A 26436-nucleotide genomic window follows, 5' to 3' on the forward strand; every position below is an offset into this window, starting at 1 on the left:
AGGGGGAGGGGGAGGGGGAGGGAGAGGGAGAGGAAGAGGGAGAGGGAGAGAGGGAAGGAGAGGGAGGGAGGGAAAGAGGGAGAGAGGGAGAGAGGGAGAATCTGCTATCTGCTCCGTGAGGAAATACAGAATGGGCTCTGCTTTAATTGTTTTCTTACACTGAAATCCCTGCCAGCAACGTGCATCTTATAGATCTAAAACACTGCATGCCCTGTTTCTGCTACAAACTCCATGTCAGATATAAAAAGGGGCTCTGTATGATTTTATTGGTAGAAGTTTTCTATCCATAGACTTGAATTTTTAAACTTTTTTATATGCAAAATGTTGGGCTCATTTTTTTTTTATCATTTTCAAGGAGCTTACTTCCAAACAGTTGATCATGACACAGAGTTGCACAATGACTTTAATTTTGATTTCTATAATTAAGCAAATTTTTATTAGTCAAGAAATTCACACATTTTCCTGTGCTCTCAGATTGAAAACAAACTAGCTTTAGTTTTCAAAGTGTGTCAGACCCTATCTTAATACTCCCTTATTTACATTAAACCAGGAAGGGAAGACTTTAAATTATAGACGAAGTGATTGTTTGCTTCTATTAAAAAATAAGAAAGCCCAAATTCATTATAATTCCCACAAGGAGAGCAGAGCTTGATTAGAATGCCACAGTCTCTCCAGTGAATAATCGGATGGAAACTAATTACTGTAGTCTAAAAAGGAATTGGTCCTCATTCTCCTGTCAGATGTGGAAGAAGACTCAATTATGGATTGTGGCTACAGAGACGAACTGTTTAAGACAGTTAATAGTAAGTCATCTTATATTACAGTAGATGTTTGATTATATTCTTCATCTAGGTAAAAAATAACCTCTTGTAATGAAGTCATAACTCACTGCTTTCCAAATCCCTATAGGAATGAGATAAAACCCTATTAGGCAATTCATGTAAATAATCAGAGTACAACAGAAACAATTACAAAATTTTATCTCCCATTGATAGTGGAACTATTGAACAGGGAATAATAAAAGAGTATCCATTATCAAGAAGAACATGGGATATTGTGTTTTCATTTACTACCCTTGTCTACTTTGTTACGGTGAGAGGGGCAGAGGGACCAATAAAGGCAGCCAGATTAATTTTGAAGCAAGATGCAGATAAGATTTAATCCTTAAGATTGAAGATATATTTTATACTTTCCCAGTTTCTTTCCTTTTCCTTCCTCTTGATAAACCATGGATCATAAATGACAGTCCTTTGCCAACATGTATAATATATTTCTTTGGTGAGCTTTGAACTCTTCCAGAAAAAGAAAAGGATCTCTAAAAATAAATTAATTAAAAACTGTACAAATAAAAATAATCACAGACAAGTTATAGACAATGACAAGACTACATCAACCACTCACAGCACACAAAGCAAGTTTCTAGAACCACAGGAAGGGGTTGTCTCCAGGGTCAGAGTATCCTGAGTATAAGGTGTGGTGTTTCCGATGGGCTACAGTTTGCTTGGGAGATGTGTTGTACCAACTGCACATAGACTAACTAAGAGATAGTGGCCTAGGTCCTTGACCCTTTGTATCCTGGCTTGACAGCTCTAGCAAGGGTCACACATTAATCAGTGTTTGGTGGTTAACTATAGGACTTTAAAATTTTTTAACATGTATAGTAATTTCTCTTCTTGTAATATAAGCCATATACTTCACACTGCCATTGCAAATGGAAGAAAATTCAGTTCTCATGACAAAGATGAAAGAAAATGCATTAAAAATAAAGATTTTTTTTTTTGTAAAACGTTGATACAATAGTATAAAAGAAGAGTTGGCCTATTTGTTTAAATGCTTTAAAAATGGATAGGATTGAATCCTAACACTTCTTCAGACTTCACTGTGCATGTTGGCATCCCAAAGAACTTATGGGCAAAAACATAACGCATTACCCAACAAGTTTGGACACAGCATCTGAAATTCCCAATTTAAAATCAAAACAACACAACCCAGCAGAGGAAAAAGAAAGCACTTGAATTACTTCTAGTTTATAAAAGAGCTCAAGTTGTCTGTCTCCACTTTAAATTTACTTAAATAGACAAGGTAATGTGGAAACTCGAGAGTCTTCCTGCACATCTTTTTGCCTTGTGTTGATGAGATTATGTATAGTTTATAGATATATTACTAGTACAGTGTACACATGGTGCTATTACATAGACACCTTTCAATGTTGTCTTTAGATTGTTACAGTAAATATGAAACATGCGGACCCTTCTTTACAAAGAGAAATATCTACAACTTGAATATATAATAATAATACATTTTAAGAGTTTATATGAGGTTTTTTCCCCTGCTATCCACTTTCAAAGTCTGTTCAAATAGAAAAGATAATGTATGAACTTGGGTGGGATAATTTATGTACTATAAGCCCGTGAGGACAAAGTATTCCTGATGTATAATGAGTTGTCTTATTTATACAAATTTTCCAACTTTTGAACTATTCTGTATCATGCTACTGGTTTATTTATTATGAGGCAAAGATATGTGTATTTTATATATTTTACTATGCATAGGTTAATTCTGCCACAAATTTATTGGTTCTTTTTTTTTAATTTATTGGTTCTTGATACAATGAAAATAAAACCTTAAAATACATACTTCCATTAGAAAGTAAGAATGATGATAGACAAACCTAATAAAGGTATTCTTTCTATATATTGCTACATTAAAAAATAAAGAATTAATCCTTATTTATTAACTCATCGGCCTAGTGTAGCAAGTTTCAAGGAGCACCTGTCATCCTGCCCCAAAGACCATCACTTGACAACGTCAAACACACACACACACACACACACACACACACACACACACACACACACACCCCTTAGGAATAATGATTCTAGCCTATATATTTATGTAAATATTCATTTAAAGTGTATGACAATGATGCAGAGCTGGGGTTCCAGTAGTGAACAAGATAAACTCTCTGTTGTACCATTGATAATAGTTGATCACTAAGAGAAAAAAAAATGGTCCAGAGGTCACATCAACACAAATAAGAAAGACTTTTAAATTCGGGGGCATACATTAAAAGACTATAGCTGTTGTGAATCTCTCATGGCCTAGGCACACACAAATGGCCACCATCACGCACACTCAGTTACGTTTTCCCTGTGGTCATGGCTATGCTTCTAATGGTGCATTTGGAGCCACGATGTTATCCATAGAATGCTTTCGCTCAATCCTAAAGGTAATCCCCTTATGGGTAAAGAATGTTTTACCCATATATACTCACCAACACTCAGCACAGTAATTAAGGTAGATGGTCACTGGATAATTTAGTGTAAACATAAGAATGAGAAGAGTGTATGCTCTCTCTCTTGGGTGCTTATAAAAGGTAAACTTACAATGGATGGTGATGTCTGATGCAAATCTTAATTTTCTCCACAATTCCTATTGTTTGGCTTCGGAGGAAGAGATGCTGTGTTACACATTGGTTAGAAATGAACCATTTATTTAACCCACATCTATGAGACCCCATTAGCTTGAAATGTGGGTATAACACCGCTGAAATTTCTCCAAAGCCTCCATCTCATTGGCCAGAATTTGAAGACTAGGTCAGGCAACTTCAGACAGGAAAGTAGGAGAATTCATTCCCCCTTGAGGTTGCAAGATCTGTGACAGCTTACTTTGTCAAATTTAACAAGAGCAGAGCACCAAAACCCTAGACCAGTGGTTCTCAATCTTCCCAATTCTGAGACCCTTTAATAGAGTTCCTCATGTTGTGATGGCCCCCAACCATAAAAGTATTTTTGTTGCTGCTTCAGAATTGTAATTTTGTTACTGTTAAGAATTGTATTTATAAAGCTGGTGATGGTGATACACACCTTTAATCCCAGCACTTGGGAGCCAGAGGTAGGCAAATTTCTGAGTTTGAGGCCAGCCTGCTCTACAGAGTGAGTTCCAGGACAGCCAGGGCTCTACAGAGAAACCCTGTCTCAAAAAAATAAACAAACAAACAAACAAAAAACCCAAAAAACAAAAAACAAAAAAAGAATCGTAATATAAATATCTGTGTGTCTTCCTGTGGTCTCAGGTGATCTCTGTGAAAGGGTCATTCAACCACCAAAGAAGTTGTCATCCACAAGCTGAGAACCACTGCTCTAGAGTGAGCTGACTAGCAGGATGGCATTCAAATAACAATATCTAATACTCTATAACATAACCCCAATAATCTCAGTAACCCAATACAAACATTATAAGAAGCAAATGATAGGACTTGTTTACAGCAAGAGACTGTGAGTTACTCAAGGACATAAACAAGAGGTGGTAATCCATGGCTGGGGGGGGGGGGAGGCATCCCCATAATGTTTACTTGCCACTTTTCTCCTGAAGAAATATACTATGCCTCATATCAATAACAGTTTCCTTTGTAACCTTAAGCATAGCCCTGTGGTTGACTGGGGGTCAGAAGTGATTCCCTCCTCCCTAAGACTCAGAGATGGCTTCCTCTTTGCCTCAGCAGGATGGTTTTAAGTGAGAATATGTCATCTCTCTGCTCTCTACCACACATCCCTTCCCCTCCCAGAAGTCCATGTGACTGAAATGAACTTCCTGAAGAGCATGTGGCCCTGAAATGTACCAAGCAGCTCTTAGCACATTTACCAGACAAGCTCTTGTTTGTAATCCATTTGTGAACCAAAACCATACTTGTTTTTAGTGAAGGTCTCTAGTGTATTGCAGCAGAGATCTAGGCTCGAGGTCACCTTTGCATCTAATTAACACACACTGTAGTATCTTAGCAGTCATTGTTTATGTTCTTACTGTGATAATTCATTGGCAAAAATGAGATATTTTTGATACTAATCTTTCAAGTGACTGATGAGTTCAGTGAATGAATGTGTTAACCCAGGGACAGCTCAGCTTTGAAGCCTTTAGGAATGAATCACCTGGTGAGATGTTTTTATCATTCCCGAATGTACTTACTTCTTTTATCTCACCAGCCATTTTTGTCCAATTAATTTATACCTCAAAGTACATATTTCATTGCTTAATTGACTTAAAAAATGTTATTTATTATACGCATAACAAGACCTTGCCGCATGGTACTAATCATGCTGTACACAGTGCCCCATTTGACACTCAACAACACTATGGCTATGTTAAGTGATTTGGCCATGTACAGCTAGTGTTTGGAGACTAAGGTCAAATGCAAGATTATCTGATAACTAAGAGTCCTGACTGAGCCAAGAGTGGTAGAGATCTTGCTCTACTCATGAGAAGCTGTATTTAACCCCAGTATTGAAACAAACAAACAAAACTAAACTACCAAAATATTCCTGTTTTAAACAGAGACTTTCTTAGTTTCATCCCTATGAAAGTGACTGACATACATGCTCAAAGTTCCATGAGCCGTGTAGTGTTACTTAGCCAATTGCAGGACAATTTTGGTTGATATGTATTGTTTGTTACTTTGTATTCCTCCTGTCCTGGTTTGATTTCCATTGTTGTAATAAACTCCATGACCAAAAAAATAATGGAGGATGAGGTTTATTTCATCTAGCAACATTCAGGTCATAAAAGTTAGGACAGAAAACCAAGGCAAGAACCTAGAGACAGGCACTAAAGCAGAGCCCATGGAGGAGTATTGCTTAGTGGTTGGCTCCTTCTGGCCTCTTCTGGTTTTCTTTCTTTTTTATCCCTTCTCATTAAAGAGTGCACTGTCTTAGTTATGGTTTTATTACTGTGTAGAAACACCATGACCAAGGCAACCTTTAGGAAAGAAACCATTTCATTGGAGCTGGCTTACAGTTTCAGAGGTTCAGTCCATTGTCATCATGGCAGGAATCATGGTGGACATGGTGCTGGAATAGCTGAGAGTTCTACATCTTGATTCTCAGGCAGCAGAAGGTGACTCTCTTTTGCAGACAGCCAGGGGACTATTTCTCACTGGGCAGAGCCCTAGAATAGGAGATCTCAAAGCCCACCAACACAGTGACACACTTTCTCTAACAAAGCCACACTTACTCCAACAAGGCCATGCCTCCTAATAGTGCCTTTCCCTGTGGTCCAAGCATCCAAACACACGAGTCTATGGGGAACAAAGCTATTCAAACCTCCACACATTTCCCCCCCTTTTTTCCATTAATTTTTAATGAATCTTTGTGAAATTTACATGGTGCACCTCAGTCCCACTCATTTCCCTGTTCCTTTGTATTTGCACTCCATCCACCCTTGCAACCTCCACAAAAGAAAATAGAATAAGATAGAATAATAATAATAATAAAAATCTTGCCATGGAAGCTATAGTGTGTCACAGTGTGTTACACAGTATACCCTTTTCTTCATACATCTTCATTTGCAAATACTCATTGCAAGGAGGCATTGCTCTGTTTCAGGGCCTCTGGCTTCTGCTACACTATCTATCTGGATTCTCATGGGGATCCTTATAGGGATATCCTTTCAGATATCCTGTTGTTGCCCTATGTCATGGAGATCTTGCTGCTTTGGATCTGGGGGATTAGTCCTTTCATGCACTCCAGTAGATCATAGATAGGGTAGATGTTGATGTGGGCCAACTCAAAGCCTGGGATCTGGACCTGGGAGGTAATTGAGTTGGTCAGTCCACCAGCTTACCTACAACACTAACAGGGCAAGCTCTCGAGCACTGCCTTGCCTAGCTCATTCAATGCAGCAGCCAACAAGGGCAGAGTCGGCTCTCTTATTCTCATTTCCATAGCCAGCTCAACTAACCCTCTATCACTAGCGCCTGCTCTACTGGGCTGCTCAGGAGAGGTTCTGGGCCTGCTATTCTCTTTTAAATTTGGTGATCTATGCCCATTATCTACAGCATTTCTATATGGTTTCTCAGGTTGAGGATGTCTCTTTTGACTTTCATGTATTTGTAAAGGAGGTTATAGGTTTTTTCCCCCTTCATTTACTATAGCATATGTTCAGTCGGAGAAAATTATATGCCTAAAAGTAATTGTAGATGACATTATTAGTTATTACTCCCAGGATGTGTGTTCTGCTTGAGGTCTGCCTGTCTTGCTTTCAGTATATTGACAACATCTGTTGTTTATTGCATTGAAATATTAGATTTGGGTTTCAGGCTAACATCTTCTGTGGAGTGCTTGAGAAAAGGCCCCTCCTTTTTGTCTTATTAAATCTTATCTTAAAGAGATCAGGAGGCCTTGCCAATGTTCCCTTTCCCTAACTGCTGTAGCAGAAGGGCTACTTGAGCTCTAGGAACAAAACACAGTGCAGTAATGAAGGTATTATGTTGCTGTGCTCGGCTCAGCACCTGTTCCCATGCTATCAAATAATGGATGAGCATGAGTTACACACTGTGAAAACAGGAGAACCTGCCCTCTTGGTGTGCGTCACACAGCTGCAAAGGCCCTTTAGAATGTCCCACCTACCTGGGTAGGGCAAAGAAGAGCTTCTTTACAGGTTAGCACTTAACTGTGCTGAGCTGCACTATTAAGAGTTTCAATAATATGTCATCTGTAAGCTGCATTAAATAAAACTTTACCTTATGCAATGTGAAGCACAAGTTTTGCCGCTTTAGGTGTAGTCATTTCATGCTAAATAATATTGCTTACTTATGAACATGTCAGGCATGGGTCTCTAAGTAGAATTTTGGGAGTGGAGGAAGCTTCTTCCCTCTCTCTCTTCTTTGGTCTTCTTACATAAGACAGCTAAAGAGATAACACTTAAAGAGTCATGTTTATAGCAAATAAAGATTTGAACAGTCACCCCTCTGGAAGGTACGGGCTGCTTCAACACTGTGCTCACAGGTGACCTGAACAAGGTGGCAGCGTTGGTGGCAGGGATAGATAGACGGACAGGTCGGAGGGGCGTTAGTACAGAACAGAGGGGATGTGGAGTTAGGAGCAGTGTGAGCAGATGCTAGAGCATGACCACATTCAAACAAGCATGCTGACATAGCCAGACATCCTGTTTGTGCTTCGGGAAGCAAGCAGGAATGGGCATGCAATTGAACTTGTTCTTCCTTCTTGCAGTGTGTGGTCAGTAAGTAAGGATGGGATTGATTAGAAAGGTCTGCACTGGCTTCTCTCACATAGGGAAGAAGAATCCATGGGCTGACCAGCTCATCTTCTCACGCTGAAGACACAAGGCAGACACACTTTCTACAGAGTCCAACTAGCAAATGCATTATACTTTAAGGACCTTAGCATTTCCATAACACATCACTTCTGTCACATGGCCTGACAGAAGTCATAAGCAGCTTGTAAAAAATGAGCATGACGGTGTACCACCAAACATTGTCATGGACACTATATAAGCATTCTGGAGGATAATATAGGCTTAAGTTTTAGTTTTTCAAACCAGGGTTTCCTCATGTAGCCCTGAATGTCCCGTAACTAGCTCCGTAGACCAGGATGGCCTCAAACTCAAAGATCTGCCTGCCTCAGCCTTCTGAGTGCTAGCATTAAAGATGTGTGCCTCTACTGACTGGTTTAGACTCAGTAAATAAAAGAGGTTAGCCTTAGTTGCCAGGTGCAACAATTTAAACCTATCACTATTATGATGTCAAAATAGTTGAATGAACATTGAAAACACTTGTTCATTTCTACATTCTCTGTTTATCTTCAGTGTCTCATGCCCTAGCTCTTCCTATGCTGGTCTAATTATTTGTTCATTTTTTTTAAACAAAATTTAAATGAACACTTACTTCATGCCGGGTTCTGTAGTAAGCAATTTACTTGCGTCATTGAATTAAATCATCGCAGCTTTATGAAGTAGAGACCATGGTCTTTCATTCTACATAGAGAGTAGAGTCTAAGAATTCTATTACTTACATGAGCCTCGGGATCAAGTAATAGAAACCCTAAACTCACAATGCTTTAAGTAATAAAATAAATTAATTATCCTATAAAATGAGAAAATACAGATGCAAACCTATCTGTAGGTTACTTATACAACAAAGCACCAGCAGTATTGACCGACCAGCTTCTTTCAGTCTCTTATCTGCTATTTCTGTGAACTTTCCATCCCGAGCTTACCCCTCAGTGTAAAGCTAAGGATGCTCTTACGCACTATGCTAATTCTTGTGAATTCAAGGAATCATACTCCTTCTAAAAGCTTCCCCCGGGACATCAACGGGGCTTCTTTTGTAGCCTTTCATCACCCTCCCTCCCACGCTTGGCTCAAATTTGGATCATCAATCCATCCACTGATGGAATCCACTGATCCAGCCACTGGAATTATGGGGCAAGACATTTTTTAGTTTATGCCTAGAATCAGCATAGAGCAGGTACCCTCAAAGGACATGGGGTTGTGTCTGTTTAAATAGCCAACTGGAAACTATTAAAAGATGCATATTATTATTAAGAATGCATATTATTAGCAAAGTGATCACATTCACCCACAGTCCCAGAACTAGAACATTGTAAATTTGAGATATGAACCTGCATAATCTGACTACAACACCCATATTCCTAAGTTCTACCTGAAGTGAAACTGTAAACCCTTGGGTCTAGATTTAACTATTTGTTACTGAGACTACTGCCATTATGTGACTCTATGTATCAATATATCTGTGTATTTAATTGTAAATTGCCTGAGTGAATTAGTAAAATATATGTTGGTGAGGTAAAGCCTGTTATATTGTTACACATATATAAAATTTTTATAAAATATATATATGCATATATTCAAATACTATGTAATATTGTAAAGCTTGTATAAGGCTTGGGCTTAGTCTGCATATAGTGCTTCAGCATCCTGACCCAAATGCATGAATGTACTTTTACTCCAGTCAGCTGGAAATGACGAGAAAGCAAAGGGCAGCTTCTGCTAGAGTTGGAAGCCCAGCCCTTTTCAGAACCTGAGGCTTACAGAATGGCTTTTCATCTCGGAGACTCAAATCTTGAGAAGCACAGGCCTGCAGCTACAGCTTTTAGTGTCAGACACTTATAGCTCCAGATACACAACTCAAAAGTCTATTGTGCTTTTAAAACCTGAAGCTTATGGCTCTGTGCCTTCAGAAATAAAGGCTTAGGTACCTCTGCTTTCCAAGCCAGCAAGTGGCTGTAGGTACCCAAGTAGAGGCTTCTTGCTCTGTGCATTGACTTATAGTGGCCCTGTAACAGACAATACCATGATAGCTTTCAAGCTGTCAGTGTCGGGACCTAAGCTCTTAGACTTTGGTGCATCTGGGACTCTTCTAGAGGCTGGATCTGCAGTTCTTCTGTCCAGCTCCTCATAGCCTCTCACCCCGACAGGCTCCATTGTCAATGGCCTTTTTAGTCCCTAAAGTCTGTGCATCTGGCACCTCTCTAAAATTCCTCAGCTGTCTCTTAACTGCCGAATGTTCTGAAAGCTTTCTGCCCTAGCAGTTTCCAGGGCCTATGATCCCATAAGTCATTCCCAAGCTGCCTTATAGCTGTTGCTATTACATAGGGACTGGAAGCCTTAGTGTAACCAGTTCAGCCCATGTTAATCCATATAAAGATCATAAAAAAAAAGTCAAAATAAAAGAATAAAAATGATCACTCTAGAGAGGTGATATTGGGGCCTAGTGTCAGAGAACAAGGAAGCCATCAATGTGTCAGCAAGCTTTCCTGTCTGACTCAGGAAGGCTGACATAGGATGCGTATGTAGTCAGAACAGGGGAGGGGCAGATGAGCACAGATCGTAGTTCTGTAACATCGTCAACAGTTCATCAATCAGAGGCTTTGTGCTGAGTTGGTCTGGGAGGTGCTCCCTACATAGCCTGGGTGGAAATAATAAGATTGGAAGGACCATTGGGAATGATTGGAAGCAGGTTCATCTAGAGGTCACTGAGTGACATTGCTCAGAGCTACAGCCAGCTGTCTGAGGCAGTTGTGACCGGAGGAAAGAGTGGCCATCAGTGTATCTGCTGCTGTTTGGTGGTGGTGGGTCACTCTGTAATCAACACATTTGTGCTTTACTGTGAAGAAAAACAGAATTGGTGCATTGATATGGCCAATGATCTGTTTTCTGAGTTAACCTTAAAACTAGATGCCATCCAGATGGCTCAGGATGAGTGCGAAAAAGAGGGGCTTGGTGTATGTCCACCTCCTCTTACAAGTCAGAGTGGAGGCAGTTTCAGAGACAAGCCCCACCTGGGCAGGAGTGATTTCGAATTGATTTGCTGCCTTTGTTCTGGTTCTGTATGAAAATGCTAATGAGAGAAAGATCGGGAGAAGGCAGATTTCATTCTGACTCCCAGATTGCAGCTCTCTGAATAAAGCACAGATTCATTTCATTTCTAGGAGTTTGTGCGTGTGCGCGCGTGTGTGATGGGCAGTGTGGATGTTCACAGTTCCTTACAGCTGGAGTGGAATTTGCTCAGAAGCTCCAGGGAGCATCCAGAGCAGCCAAGCTGCCATGATCATATGCTTGCTGATAGTCATACAAGGGGTGCCATGGTTGACCGTCCCTCACTCAGGGCAGCTGGGAGCCAAGAGACAGGTCCTGGCAACTTTTATCACTTAAAGGAAAACATTACAGGGTAGTTACAACACAGATTTGATGTCATTCTCAAGGAACTCTGTCTAAGATCACCTACTGCCATCAGTCAAGAACATTTAGAGTGGATTTTTCTTTGTCCGTTTCCTCACACTAGTTATAAAAATGCTACAACATGCTTGCCTGACACTCCTAGATGCATCAATTTAGGGCCAACTCCTGTCCCAGAGGAGGTCTATCAGAGTTATAGATCTGTGCTTCCCCCACAACTGGTGCCTCCATTCAATGAACTTCATAGGCATGTGACTCTAGTCATTAAATATTTGCAAATTCACATACTTAGATAAGACTCTTATATACCTATTCACTTAAAATCTATTAGACTGTCATTTTATACAACTTAATCTTTTTAGAACTCTCCACAGATCATTCAGTGGTTACTGTATACCAGGCTGTTTTGTAAAGACTTACTAGAACTAATATCTGGTTTTCATCATCACAGAGACCTTCTGAGGTCAATAGCTCTGTAATCATCCCTGTATGGCCGATGAGGAAACAGACAAGGGGAGAGTTATTAATTTTGTAGAATCATCTATAACCAGGCTGCTGTTGTGTTAATCCTCAGGCCATTTGTCATCAGTGGCATTCCAAACTGCCTGGCTATATAGAAACACTTCACTTCTTCCTTGGTAAGATGATTCCAGTTTGGTAGCAAGGAACCAGGTGAGTGTTCGATAGTTGGTCTTGGTCAGTCACAATGATTATGTTCCTAACATTTCCACTTATTAGGTGTCCCTAATAAAAGAGGAGAAAGCCAGTTAGTGCTGCTGGATTCACCTTCTTTCTGTCCTGGAGCTATAAGTGATGTCTAATGCTGGAGCAAACATCCTGAGATCAAAAAGCAGCAAATCAAATTGCTACTGGAACAGAGTTGCAAGCCAGACTTGGGAGTTATATTTTTATAGACAGTGTGGGGTCAGCACAAAAGCCCAGACACACCACTCCTTCCTGACTGTTGCTCACAGGTTCTCTTACCCACTCCGATCAGCAGGACACATCAAGCACATCTGTAGTCTCAAAGCCATTATGTTTGTTGGTATTTTGTTCCAAAAGGAAAAACTGCAGATGCTGGGGACCGGGAACCTCAGAAAGTGCGAGGGGCTATTCGGGAGCTTTCATGAGTTCTGAGTAAGCATCGCATTCCTTAGAATCGGGTCTTGCCAGAAAATAGTGAGTGCATGGACTGAGTTTTTTTTTTATCTAAGTGGGAGAAAAGAGAGGTCCAGGTAAAGACACAGCCGCCATTCCCCAGCCCGGCAGCTTTGCGGTTTGCCTGGTGCCTTTCTGTCACGCTCAGGCATGCTGACGTGGTTGCAGGGCTGTTTTCCCTGCTCTGCTACGGTCAGAGAGCAGCCTTCCAGGTCAGTGATCGAACGCAGAACACAAAACCCAGCTCATTGCATAGAGCACAACCCAGCTGACAGCCATGGAAGCTGCTGTGTGCATCCTCACACTCCCTGCATAAGCCAGAGAGGTAAGCATATTGTCAGTTGCATCAAAACCACCCAAAAAAAATAACCCAAAGAAACAACAAGCAAACAAACCAAGGCATCTATTAACGCAGGACCTGACCAGCCAGTCTAAACTGCAGTTTTGCCTGTTTAAGCAATTCACATCGGTGCATTTCTCCTTCTTGCAGCATCTGCCCAGGCAGCTGTCCTTGGCCTCTGATGCTCACTGTCCTACAAGCACTTCTATCCACCACCCCAGTGGTGTTCTGATGTCTGGTTCTCTCCTTGTGTGACCATGTTATTTACCTGTCTGCAGTTCTAACATTGCATCCACTCAAGACTGTAGTCTGGGTTTCCATAGCCAGTGTTCTAACCCTGCTTCTACTCCACCCTTCAATAGCCATGGGACCTAGAGCATTCCCAGTCACTCCTGAATTCAATATCACTGTCTTTACAGGTCAAAATGAGAATGATGTTTACCACCAGGTATCTGGTGGAACAGGGGAAGAAGTAATTGAAATAATATGCATAAGACACTTAGCATGATTTTCAGGCAAATGATACATAATTGATACAGACATTTCATTATAACCTTGTATGCTTTATAGGACAGGAAAACAAAACAGCTCAGGGCATGGAGCAGCTGGCTATATTCTGTGACTTGTTTCCCAAACAAGGCATGTGCTTGACATACAAATCCTGCCGTCCCAGGGCTGGTGGAGTCAGTCTGCTCTGGAAAGACAGATGGTTTTTCTAGCTTTGTCTTCTTCTTAATTCTCTTGGCATCTGGAGAGTTAATTTGCTTCATTTTCAAACGACAAGTTTATTCTTCCTTCTGTTGGAGAGGGTGCCTTTGCTTCTGGAGTTTGCAGTACAGCAAATTACTTTTTCTTTCTAACTGAATGCTCTTCTCCAGCGCCCGATTGTTTCATACTGGTCTCTCTATTGTCAATAGGCTTTGGTTCCTTTGATTCCCTCTTACTTCTAGGCACATTCCTTTCCCTCAGGCTGGGCATTTCTTTACTTTGACCCTATGGAGTTGAAAGTCCAGTGCGGTCTCGATGGCTATGAGAGTTGGCCAGGTTCCTGATGGTCTGTTGGCTGACATTCATGTGTTTCCACCAGAGTGGATCTGAATTGAAGGTGCTAATGGTAACAAGTGGGTGTTGACCTATGCTAAGCCCTACTGGAGACTCTTTCCTTGGCAAATATTATTTTCAGAGATTGTAATTATTAAAAGTCTCATTATTGGTATCACTGTGTACTGACATACATCTCAAGCTGGGGTGTCTGTGCTCCCCACTGCTGGGAGCCTGTGCCATCAGGATGAGCGTCTCTCATCTTCACAGAGAACAGATTTTTCTCTACAGTAAGAAAGTGAAAACGTTTACCAAAAAAATAAAATAGACCCAGATGTATACATTGGTCTATTTTTCATTGCTATCACAAAATATTTGTAGTTGGGTACTCATAAAGAAATGGGTCTTATTTATTTTGTACTTGTAAGGAGTGGAAGTGCAAACATCAGCACAGTTGGGCTCCTGTGGCCAGGTCAGGTATCTCATAGCAGATGTCATCACAAAGGCAGGAATGGACAGAGTGGGAGAAATCACACGGTGACATGGGAAAATGAAGCAAAGCATAGCTAGTTTTTCACTAGGCTCTACCCTTTCAAGATCAACATAACCTTAATCTGAACTCACAATCTGGTCTTCAGCAATGCGTCATAAAGAGTAATATGTGTATGGCGTACGAGTGTACAGTAGGAAAATACGATAACAATTATCCTTCCTGTAGGCTAACTTGGGTGGCGCCCCAACCCTCTCTTACCTCAGGGGAAGTAAGGAATGAGATCCAAACGTAAGTCAGAGTTGCTTCAGACTGTGGTTCTAGCTCTGTCCAGTCTCTTCTGGTAATCTTGGATAAGCAATGTCATTCTCTGAGCTACTCACTTTTCATCTGTCTAAATGGGGTGGTGCCTATAGCACAGAGCTGTTGTGAAGTATGCAATATATGTGTTGATCAGATGTTTGTTACACAGCTGCCCTGGCAGAGACAGTAAGGGCAACAGCTGGAAGCAGTGTCATTGCTTGGAAGGTAGGACAGCTCCAGAACGCTTTGGTGACTGTTCCCAAGCATCCCTTCTGTGTTCATGTCAGAGACTGCTAATTAATCCTGACCCTCATTCTCTTTATCCATGGAAGCCTTCCTCATTAACACAGACAGAAACTACCACTTCAGTTGATCTTGAGGGAGCTTAGCTGCCATCCATCTTAGCGTAGCTAAGGTAGTCATTGGGGGAGGTGGTGTATGATTTAAGCCCTTCTTCTGACATTGACAGAGTGTGTGATCATGAGAATATTCATTGATTAGTGATTGGTGACCATCTTTGCTTCGCTGATGTATTTAGGGGATGAATCGGGAACAAGAACTAACTGTTGGGGGTGGGGGGCATCCTGTAGAGCAAGACTGGGTGAATCACAAAAGATCAGGGCGCAAAGACTTTGGAGATCAGGCTAGCCTCTCTGCCCTGCTCTGCACTTAAATGTAGCTGCGAGCCAGGCCCTCTCAAGCCTTCGTGACAGCTGTGTCACAACCTAAGCTTTCATCATGGTTCTCACTGTCACTGGAAATGTGAGGCTCTGAAGAGGATCTTCTCCTTGTTTTCCCTGACTTAATGCTTCTGCTAATTTCCCAAACAGTCTCCACTGAAGTTTAAGCTGTTTTCCACAGAGGGTCCTTCAACATCTGCTCCCTCCTGCCCTCTTCCCACTCTACTGAAGAAACATATCTTTCTTGGGTGAGGACAGCTTAGGCGGTGGGGAGCTGGAGAAGCAGATGGGATAGGTGGCTAATGATGTAGGCTTTGTTTGCTACGGGAGTATGTAAGTTACGGGAGTATGTATGTATGTCAGGAACAATTGAGCAGCATAGTCTGCTGAATCACACAGTCAGTCTATAGAAGCCAAGTGTGAAAGGGAAGGTTTTGGAGGATGGGTGACATGATGGGGGGGGGGGGGAACAGCTCAAGTTGTTTAAGGCATGCAGAATGGCACTTGCATGGATCCTCGCAGTGAATAGATACTGCTTTCTTAGCATATTATGTGTTTGTTGGAATGTTGGGATGAAACTTACAAAGTATTGTGAACCTCACATAGCCGCTTGTACCTAAAAGGGATATTAAATATGTTCAACACGTTTACTGAACATTGGGAATATTTGCTGTGGTAATGAGAGCCCACAATTCCCTCATCCAATCTTTGGCTGATGGTTTTTGTAACTCATCTTCCCTGGAGCAAACGATAAGAGATACCAGAGGTGAGCAGATGCAGCAGACAGTTGGTAAGACTGAGATTAAGTGCAGGCACTTGCCATGCAATGTAGACTTTAGTATTTACCAGGGCTCTACATTTATTCCTTACCACGGCTCTGTTACAGAGGTTATTAGACCATGTGTGCAGATAAGGAAGGGGCAGGTATCTTAGAGAGCTTACATTATAAGTCTGAGAGTGTACAAGAAGCAAGCAGAGAGCTGGGATTGTAAGTAAAGCTCACTAAGGGAAATCTTAGAGGAGAGAATCTGGTCTGGGACACAATGTGTTCCAGGAAAGTTTGTACTCTACTTCCTCCAAACATACAGTGTCTTTATAAGTTCATATCTCATCCTCCTATCTTACACTTTTAATATAGGTCTAATTTGGGGACCACTAGCCTTTGTGTCACTCTCTAAGTCTTACAAATTATACACAAGTGTGTATTACATATGACATAGCACTTAAAATAATTGATGTATCAATTAAATTGTTACATCTCAATACCTTGGAGGTAACCCCAGCTGGAGGGTGTAATGTACAACATAAACAAAAACCAATCCAAACCAAACCAAACCAAACCTGTTGCCTAGTCAGACATTGTGGGATGCTGGAGGAGTTGATTTGAGTTTGGGTACAATTGAGTTTCTTTTTCCCCATTTTCACACACCCTGTGTGGGATTGCAGGGTGAGCAACTTGACTCCGGGGTGGGTGCAGTGAAGGGATGTAATTAGCCTATTAAACTCTGCTAATGTCTTGTAAAGTCACTCAAGTGAGAAGGGCAGATATATCAGTTCCATTTGGACCCTGCCACGGGGAGCATTGTGTTTCCTCCCTGCTATTTACAGTCCTTGAAGGTAGAGACACTGGCTCAGTATGACCCGGCTTTTGCTTGTTTGCTTGTCTGTTTTGTCAAACCAAAATGCAACAGATTCCATAAAATAAATATGTCCCTAGACTTGTGCTTTATCACTCACCAAATTGAAAGCCTCTGTCTAAAGTCCTCACACCCTCTCACTGCACAGACCTCAGGCTCTCCTCTCTCTCCTGCATGCTCATACAGTTACTAAAAGCGGTCAGCTTTGCCATTGGCAGACAGTGAACGCAGGATAACTGGCATCAAAGACCTATTGGGAGCTTTTGGGTTTCTGTTTTGCGTTACAGAGTTTAGTACCAGGACTCACACACATTTTTTTTTTTATGATGAGTGTCTACTGAAACACTTTACTATGTTCTGGGCACTTTTGTGAGCCTCAGTTTGTTTCAGCATTAAACATGACACAAAATGTGTTTTCTCAGAGAACTTGCGTCCTTGTAGAAGAGAGACAAGTAATGATCAACTCAACAATGAAATGGCTGGTGGTAATGGTGTTTTACTTACAATATAATATGTTTAGGATGGAGATGGGGGGATGCCCCATTCTCTCCAGCCATGGAAGTGGGCAGGGATCAGGACTGTGAACATAAAGAGCTGTCTGGAAAGAGGGGATAAAGAGGCCAGGGAGCTGGAGAAACCTGGCATGTGATGGACTTTGACTGTGTCTCTGTGTGTACAAAGCAGCAATAAGTGATGTCATTCTTACTCCTTGTGGAGTAGAAGCCAGGGAGCTCAGGCAGGGAAGGCACATTGAGTGCAATACTCCTTGCCAGATGCTAAGAAGATAATAGATTTTCAGGAGAAAACCGAGAGGAAGAAAAAAAATAGCACTGTACTGTCTGCTGAACATAGAAATGCTTTTCCAGCAGCACATTGTTAATTCTGTTAACTAATTTATCTACTGGTGTATAAAATATATAAGACATGAAGCTTCATCATCTTCAGTGACCAAATACAGAGAATACTTGAACATGTTGAAACCATACCCACCTAACATCTTCAGAACATTCCCATTGACTTGAACTGGAGCTCTGTATCCTTAATGATAAACCACCATTCCCTGTCTACTGATCCTACAGGAACCATACTAGGTCCTCCATTTATATCCATTGGACTGATATACATGTCCCATATAATTGGAACCATGCAAAAATGGCCCTTCTGTGTCTGGCTTGTTTCACTCAACATAATGTCTTCTAGACATTAATGTATTCAATAATGCTGTAGCATTTATAAGAATTCCATTGTTTTTAAAAGAACAGTACTCCATTGAAAGGCTAAGCTATAATTTGTTTATTATTTATGTATCAATAGATACCTGGGTTGCTTTTGTCTTTTAGCTATTGTGAGTAATAACACTGCTGTGGACATGGGCACACAAATCCCTGTGCAAATTCTTGTTCAAAGCTTTGGGATAAACACCTAAGAGATGAAGTTTCTGTATCATATGTTTTCATACTTTATGTTCTGGGAGATTCCCATGCTATTTCCAGCAATTCTGTTCTAATGGTAGACTCATCAGAGTTGCTAAGCAATGGATATTAGTAGGTCAAAAAGAAAGTTTAAGAGTTGCTTCAAGATTTTCACTGGAAATGGGAGATCAGTGGGGCCATTTTCAGGGCTAAGGAATTCTGGAATCACTGTGGTGGTGTGTGGGTGAGGAATATGGAGAAATAGCGAAGGTTCTGTTCAAAGAATTTTTGTATTTTTTCATGGATGCTAAACAGATGATATCATTAGCCAAGCAATTTTATGTACTTATCCGTAATTCCAGGGTAAGGACCAGAAATGTGCTTCATGTGCATTATCATTTGGCATGTAAATAATATTTAAAATCATAAGACTAAATGCAGTCATTTAGTGGGATGTAGTTTTGTATAGAGCCCAATGTTTAGAGAACTGACCGAGAAGGTGCTAGCAAAGGAAACTGATGTAGGGACTCTGTGGTAGAAGAAATCCAGTAAACTATGAGCTTTTCTAAGCCATAAAACAAAGTGTGCTGTGCAGGAAGGAGTGGTTACGCCCCCAAGAAGTGTAATGTGGCAACTGTGTGATGATTGCATTTGGCACAGTGAGGGGAATCGATGTACCTGACAAGAGTAATTTCAAGGACCCAAGGAGATGGAAGTCTGGTTAGTGATCTGAGACATAAGTAGCAGCTGCTGTTCCCAATTCCACCTGTCACCATTCAATCCAGAAGTGTCATCAAAGAATGGGGTGGTGGTGGCTTGTGCAGAAGCATATTTCTGTAGGATAGACAGAGGAGTCAGCATGCAGTGCAAGGACATTTCCCAGGGAAAAGCATAAAAGATAAGAAGCTAGGACTCCAAGTCCTACAGAAGAGCTGGTATGCCAAAGCCAAAGGGAAGATGATGGTAAATCAAAAGACAGGTGGGTCCAGAAGGTTCCCTTGTGTTTGTGAATTGACAAGCTATGGTCGCCTACTGAGAGGCAGCAAGAGGCATGGGTGTGAGGGGTTTGAGGAATGATCGAAATGTGGAGATCTCAGAGTAAGCAAGAGACACAACACAGCATTGTCTGGCCCACTGATACTTAGTTGGAAGTGAACACTCCATATTATTTTCTTCCTATTGCTAGCTGAGGTGGGTTCCTTCAGGAGATCATATCTGTGTCATTTTAGTCTCAAGTCTTTTGAAAAACCTCACTGCTGACCTCTACCATGGCCAGACTCACATAAGTTCTCTCTCAATAGCGTGTAAGGTTCCTTCACATTCCACAGTGGCCATTGTTGGCTGGTTTTTTTTGTTTTTGTTTTTGTTTTTGTTTTTGTTTTTTTGTGAGCCTTATCAATATGGCTGCTCTTCAGAATGGCTGAGAGGATTCCAGTAATTCTGGACAGACACAAACTCTGATGGCTTAGTTTGAACAGTGGCGGAGAGTCCTCAGTGCTCCAAGCTTCTGAAGGGAACCTCAAACGTATTCAGGTCTATTGACTACTAAGTTAAAGCATCTTACAGACAGCTATAGTGGAACAATCATCTTAGGAAAAGTGGTTTCTTATTCTGATTTACTTTAGGATACCAAAGTGTTGCCGAAGAAAGCAAATAGAGTTAAAATTCAGAACTGGAAGACTCAACTTGATCTAGGCAGAATTTTAATATAACTCTCCAAGTTTCTTCTCATACACGAATAAACCATTTTATCATACTGCAATTTTCCCTGTTCTGACTTAGAAGTTACCTCATTATAGTTTGAAAAACTGTGCAGCTAGATTCTAAGCTTATGTAATTCATTTTAATGCTTAAAATTCCACATTTTTATTAGATTTCCCCATAGTCTTTCTTTGATGTTGTGATAAACATGCCCCTATACCATTTCATACCTTTCTGGTCCAGTTCATTTGGATCTCTTTTTCATCCTCCCTGAGGGAACAAGATTTCATTTTCTCCCTGTTATCTGAGCACAGTGGCTTACTCTGAGTAAATACCTAGAGAAAAAATAAACATAAAATTAAGGTGATAATGTTCAATCAATTGTTCATCTCTCTGGCTTTTCTCTATTTTTTCTAAGTTTCAAGATAGGTTCTGGGAAATTAGTGGTCAAAAAAGATGTGAAAATCCAAAGAGGATCAACTAAGATACTCAGGGACTTAATAGTAAATTCACAAAACGTGAAATTTGTGGAGATTCATTTCTACCACAAACCCTGATAAATACAGGCAAAGAAACATTGATATTGATCTTGACGCACCCAACTTTTTCCTTCCTGGCCCTCTTGCTCTCCTGGAAAATACTAATGTCAACTGGATACAATCTGAAAACAATGTCTGGTGCCTGGTTTACCAGCTTCCTTCTACATAGAGTCTTGGTGTTGTGCAGTAGCACCAGGCCTATACTGTTGGATCTACTTTCCTGGATGCTAGAATTTCCCTGAGTCTTCCATAGTGACCATCATAGACTGTGACTCTATGTGCTATCCAAGAAACCACCTCAGGTATCAAGGAGGTCTTGTGCCTAAGCATGATAGGGAGTTGCACATAAGTGTGGTACATATTACAGGGGAGTCAAAACCACATACAAACATATGGTCTATCATTGGAAAGTCACTGAAGGGCTTTTTTTTTTTTCTTTTTTTTGCAGAAGGTGAAATCTCTCATTCCCAGGGTGAATATGCCACATCTCAATGAGGTGGTGAGAGGGTCTGAATCAGGCTAAAGACCAAAAAATGCAGAATGAGCAGGCAAGAGTTGGCAGGAATGCGTTAGAGCATCCTAGATGTGTACACATGACTGGAACAGAGAACTAGATAATGCCATGACTTCTAGGCTATGTGTGAGTTTGGACTTGATAATTCTTCAAAGATAGGGTTTGGAGGCAGGTCTTCAATATTACAAGAGTGCTTATCCACAGAAACCTGCAATTTGAAGTCCAGCTCCACTATCTTTCTAGTAAATTGTACCCTGTAATATAGAAATTACTGCCACAGGAATAATAGAAAGGTGATCCCTCTATGATCTAGAAAGAATTTAACAGCCTAAGGCATATAGGGAAAATTTCAGGATTCACAAGTTAAGCCATGCCACCTGAATGCTGGATATAGCATGTCCTGACTTCTGTTTATGAGTAAGTTTTCTAAAGCTTATTAATTTTAACAAGAAAAAATGTCCAGCCTTAGTTTGTCAAAAGCTAAGGTCACTTATTATCCTGACAACATAAAAGCCACTTGACCAAGCTGATAATGTGTTCCCAAAACAGTTTCTGAACTTCTTTCCTAATGGCTTTTGTGAATCTAGGCTGAAGCATTTTAATGGCACATTAGGGAAAGGTAGTGAAAGTCTGAGCATAGAGAATTGTAGGTTCTTATAAATTACAGTGCTAGTCACTGACTGGGGAGAACTGTCCAGTGTAATCACTTCATGAGAACATTGATCACACTGCTGGCCATCAGTCTTCATATTTGTTATTACAAAACACCTTTTATTGGTTTTTACTTACCCCTCCTGCCATTTTTGTTTTATATTTTATTTCTAAAAACAGAAAATTTAAAGCTATATATGTATATGTATATACATATATATATTAAATGTACACAATAAGTGGCTTTGATAAATATACACATGGGAATGAAATTGAAATAAATATGCAAATTAAATAAATGTACAAAATGAAATGAGTGTTACTATCAAGCAAATTATCTTTACCTTCTTATGCAATTACACTTTTAGCTTTGAGGATGTCAGAAATTGACCATCTTAGCAAATTTACAATGCACAATGCAGTGTGTATTAATTAGTCATCATGTTAAACACTAACGTATAATGATTGGTCCCTTTTACTACCCCTAGTGCAATAATTAAGCAATTAAAGGCATTAAACCATGTGTAGCTGGGATTTCACAGGAAGACAATGACTAATATTACTCATGCTACTTTATGTCGATGTAAATGTTCCATAAAACTCTGTGGACCAATACTTTCATGCTACAGCAATTAAGTTTTTGTGAATGAGAGTAGTCCAGGTTCATAGCTCAATTCTTCTATTTATTGGTGTGTGACCATGGCTGAATCCTTAGTTTTCTAACCTCCACAGTTAATGTTAACTGTCTCATAGATTCTATAGTAATGAGATGCAATGCCAGCACAATGTTTCAACCTGAAATAGGATATATTGAGCATTTTTGCTTTTACTGTATTCATTGGCTCTGTTTGTTTTATTATAAACAACTTTGTCTTTTCCTATTTCCTCCTCTAGGGATATGAAACCTGACAATATTTTACTTGATGAACATGGTAAGTAAATGATTTGCTTGTAATCATCTCTATGCAGGTATATAGCACACTGATTACCCTAGCTTGATTCATTTGACATGTATATGTATATGAACACATATTTCTGTATACAGACTTCATCTGTGTGTAAGAGTGGTGAGATAGGGAAATTTTATAACAATTGACTAATCGAACAATAGATTCTTGAATAACATTGAATTTATATAATGAGAAAGTCATTTTCTTCCAGTACTACATCTCTTCCAGAAAAGTATTTGTGTTTGTTTCAGTACTAGTTTTTTTTTTTTAATATCTTTCATGGAAAGGTATTGTCTGTCCAAACATAGAGCATTTGCCAGGTAATAGTACCTGCTGAGCACCTGAGATGACCTTGTCAGTGTATCCTTTCTTGCTTTGCACTTTATGAAGGCAGATTCCTTCTGCATTTACAGAAGAGCTATCAAGTCTTACATTCAAAATTTTTCAGTTAAGAAGATAAAGGAGCTTAAAGAAAAAGTATAATGTAATTATGCAAAAATAATTCAAAAATGGTATTAAGGGACCCAGATATATTGATAGAGGAAAGTGGCAATAGGGGGTTGTGGATGCCTAGAGTTTAAGAGCTCCTGTTAGATACAAGCTTTTGCCAATATAATGAAACACACAGAGTCTCTTTTTAGCATGTTTAAAACTTTTTCAATTTTATGCGTATTAGTGTTTTGCCTGTGTGTATGTCTGTGCACCATGTGTGTGCACTGCCAGGTCTTAAGAAGGCATACTGTTGCCTGGGACTAGAGTTGCAGATTGCTGTGAACCTCATGTTGATGTTGCCTGTTAAACCTCGGTCTTCTTAAAGAGCAGCAATTGCTCTTAACCACGGAGACATCTCCCCAGCTCTCTTCTCAACATCTTACAATGTCTGTTTGTATTTATGTGCCCTACGTCAAGGAATCCTATATGATGAACAGCTTTCATGGTATAAATGGGAGAGTGCTTCTGATGGGCACTGTTGACAATAAGTATTTCCAGGTTCTGGACAACTCACTAAGATAACTGAAAAAGTGCACACAGATGGCAAAACATTTTTATTTCAAGACAGTGGAGGATACAGTGCAAAGTAGCAGGCTTGCTGGAGCTAGAGTGTTCAAGAGCTCCAGTTATTGTTTTGAGTCTTTTTGTTATAGGACCCAGGGGAAAGAGTTGGTTGCTAGGAGTAGGGTCTTTCTAGTTTGTTTGATAGGCTTGAGTGATGTAAACCCTTGTTTAGTGTGAATGTCCTTTCCCACACTGCATTTGATCCTAATAACATGCATGCCCAATTTTGCAAAGCATAAGATAGTAAATAGGACATTTTACCTAAAAGCTCATTTGGAGGATCCATTTACTGTAATGTACATGAGTCCTAAACCAGTTTGGGGCCAATGTTTCTGCCTCCCTCATTCCTTACTATGTCTTAAAATATATTCAAGTAGAAGTATTGCTATATGATCATCAAGGAACAACCCACTTCATTGATTGAAGCAGGTGTACACACAGACAGAGGCAGGTGGGGGTCCTGGGTAACTAGGTGCATTGTTAGAGAAGTATTCTGTGTGACTCAAGCCACGTAGAGTCCCAGGTCACTCAGCTCCCTTGTCTGATTCAACAGTAGTGGCTTTATCCTTGTTCTGTGTTGAAAATCTGCAAAGCAAAGCTAAACCTGTGAAGATCCTTATTTATTCCACTTATTCAATAAACAGGATTTGCAATTAGAAATGTAACTTCAAGTATTATTTATTCCTTGTTATTTATTTGCTTACTTAAATTGAAACTTGATTTTTCCCAGTCCCACTCTAGCTCAGAGAGCTAAGAAACACCTTTGTGGATGACCCCTGATCTCCAAGGGCACAGTCGTTACTTATTTATGGTCTGTCTGAAGGGATTTTTCCCCCCACTTCCTTCTGATGTCTTATTTCCTTAACTTTATAGCTTCTGACATTTTGGAACACATTTCTGAGCCTCAGAAATGTGAGCAATGGTGAGACTTAGCATGAAGGTGACCTTCATGAGAACACCAGCTCCTCCAGCCTTCTATGGGAGGCATGATCCTCCCATGCCTGCTTTAAATACACTTTATATACACTCTATGCATCTTTATAACTGAAGAGAAGGGAAGCTTACACAGGTTTTTTTTTTCCTTTGTAATTTAACCAAAAAGCAATTCTGTGCCACCATGATTTCTGGAAAACATGGCTGGCCAAGCAGAGCCAGTGCTGGTTTGTTTCTTACCTTTCTTGACAGACAGCTGCCCTTAGGCAAGAATTCCTGTCACTTCATTTGGAAAGGCTCTGAGTAGACTTTACCCTGGGAAGCATTTCCATTCCAGTTTTAATCTTGGTTGTTAGAACATACTTCATCCTGTTGTCCTTCATTTTACCTCCTCCTCCTCATCATTATTTTTTTCTTGGAAATTGGTGATTATAGATGAGGAAGAAAGCAAGTGAGTCCATTAATCTTCAAGTTTAAACCCACAGAGAGCCTAACACTTGACTATATAGTGTTGTTTAAAGTATGCATGCCAGAACCAGATTGCTTTAAAACCCACTTGACTACTCAGTGGCTCTTAGAGTTTGGTGATGGTGCCTTAAACAGTTTCTGAGCCTTTGTCCCTTTGGAAAACAAGCATATTTACATCCTGGGGTCATTACAAACATTGACCTAACAGTGGCGATGATGCCAACCAATGCTGCAATGCCAACCATAACAAAATAAAGAAAACCCTCTTAGAACCAACTGGAAACATGACTTCCATGAGACTGTAGAAGCTTTCAGAGCTGAACAAGGACTGTGTTAATATTGTGTGGCTTTGTGTAGAACAGCTTGTATCATAGTCAAGATTTCTATGGGTAGAGTATATGAAAATTAAGTGCTTACTAATCTTCCTCAGAGAATTACTTTGAGTCTCAAGATGTGATGTATAAAAGATCCTTTGTTTCTTATTGAATCCTGAATTTAAACAAGATCAGCTATCCTTAATCTTCAAACACCTTCACATGTCATGGTCCGGTCTGGCTTCATTCACTTGGAGAGTTGTCTTAGGTCACTGTTCTTGATACTTTCCTTCTGGTCAGGACTTTGTGGCTTGAGGTGTGGAAAATGTCTCCGCAGTCTTCCTGGGGAAAGTTCCAGTGTCTCAGACGATGAGTAATCTCCAGTGCTCCTTTTCATTCCTGTGGCTTCAAGATTTAAGTGTGAATAACAACAACAGCAACAACAACAGCAGCAGCAACAACAACAACAACAATAACAACAACAACTACATTGTATTCCCACTCTGAACTCCCATTTGGAATTGTTGCTTTTAATAAAAGAAAAAAATTATCTGGAAATGAGTATAAAATAGGGGCAGACAAACAGAAAATCCGGGATACATTCTGTAAACACTATCCCAGGGATCCTTTTCTAGAGAAAATGCTTGTTTTGAAGTAATTTTTATTTAGATTACAAAAAACCAAAAACAAACAAACAAACAAACAAAAAAACCTAAGACTTCAACACTGTTCCTGAACCAAAATTCGTTGTTCGTAAGT

General features: G+C 40.2%; 1 protein-coding gene across 2 annotated transcripts in view; it reads left to right on the forward strand.

Annotated features, from left to right (window-relative positions):
• The window catches only part of Stk32a (serine/threonine kinase 32A), a 116220-nt gene that overhangs the window by 64133 nt on the left and 25651 nt on the right, over positions 1 to 26436 (forward strand). For both annotated transcript variants that reach the window (XM_031365591.1, XM_031365592.1), the window contains one exon: positions 22851 to 22888. In XM_031365591.1, coding sequence (XP_031221451.1) covers positions 22851 to 22888 — 38 coding nt within the window. The remainder of the gene's footprint in view (positions 1 to 22850; positions 22889 to 26436) is intronic.

Source organism: Mastomys coucha, unplaced genomic scaffold (genome assembly GCF_008632895.1).
Source record: "Mastomys coucha isolate ucsf_1 unplaced genomic scaffold, UCSF_Mcou_1 pScaffold13, whole genome shotgun sequence".
NCBI lineage: Eukaryota > Metazoa > Chordata > Mammalia > Rodentia > Muridae > Mastomys > Mastomys coucha.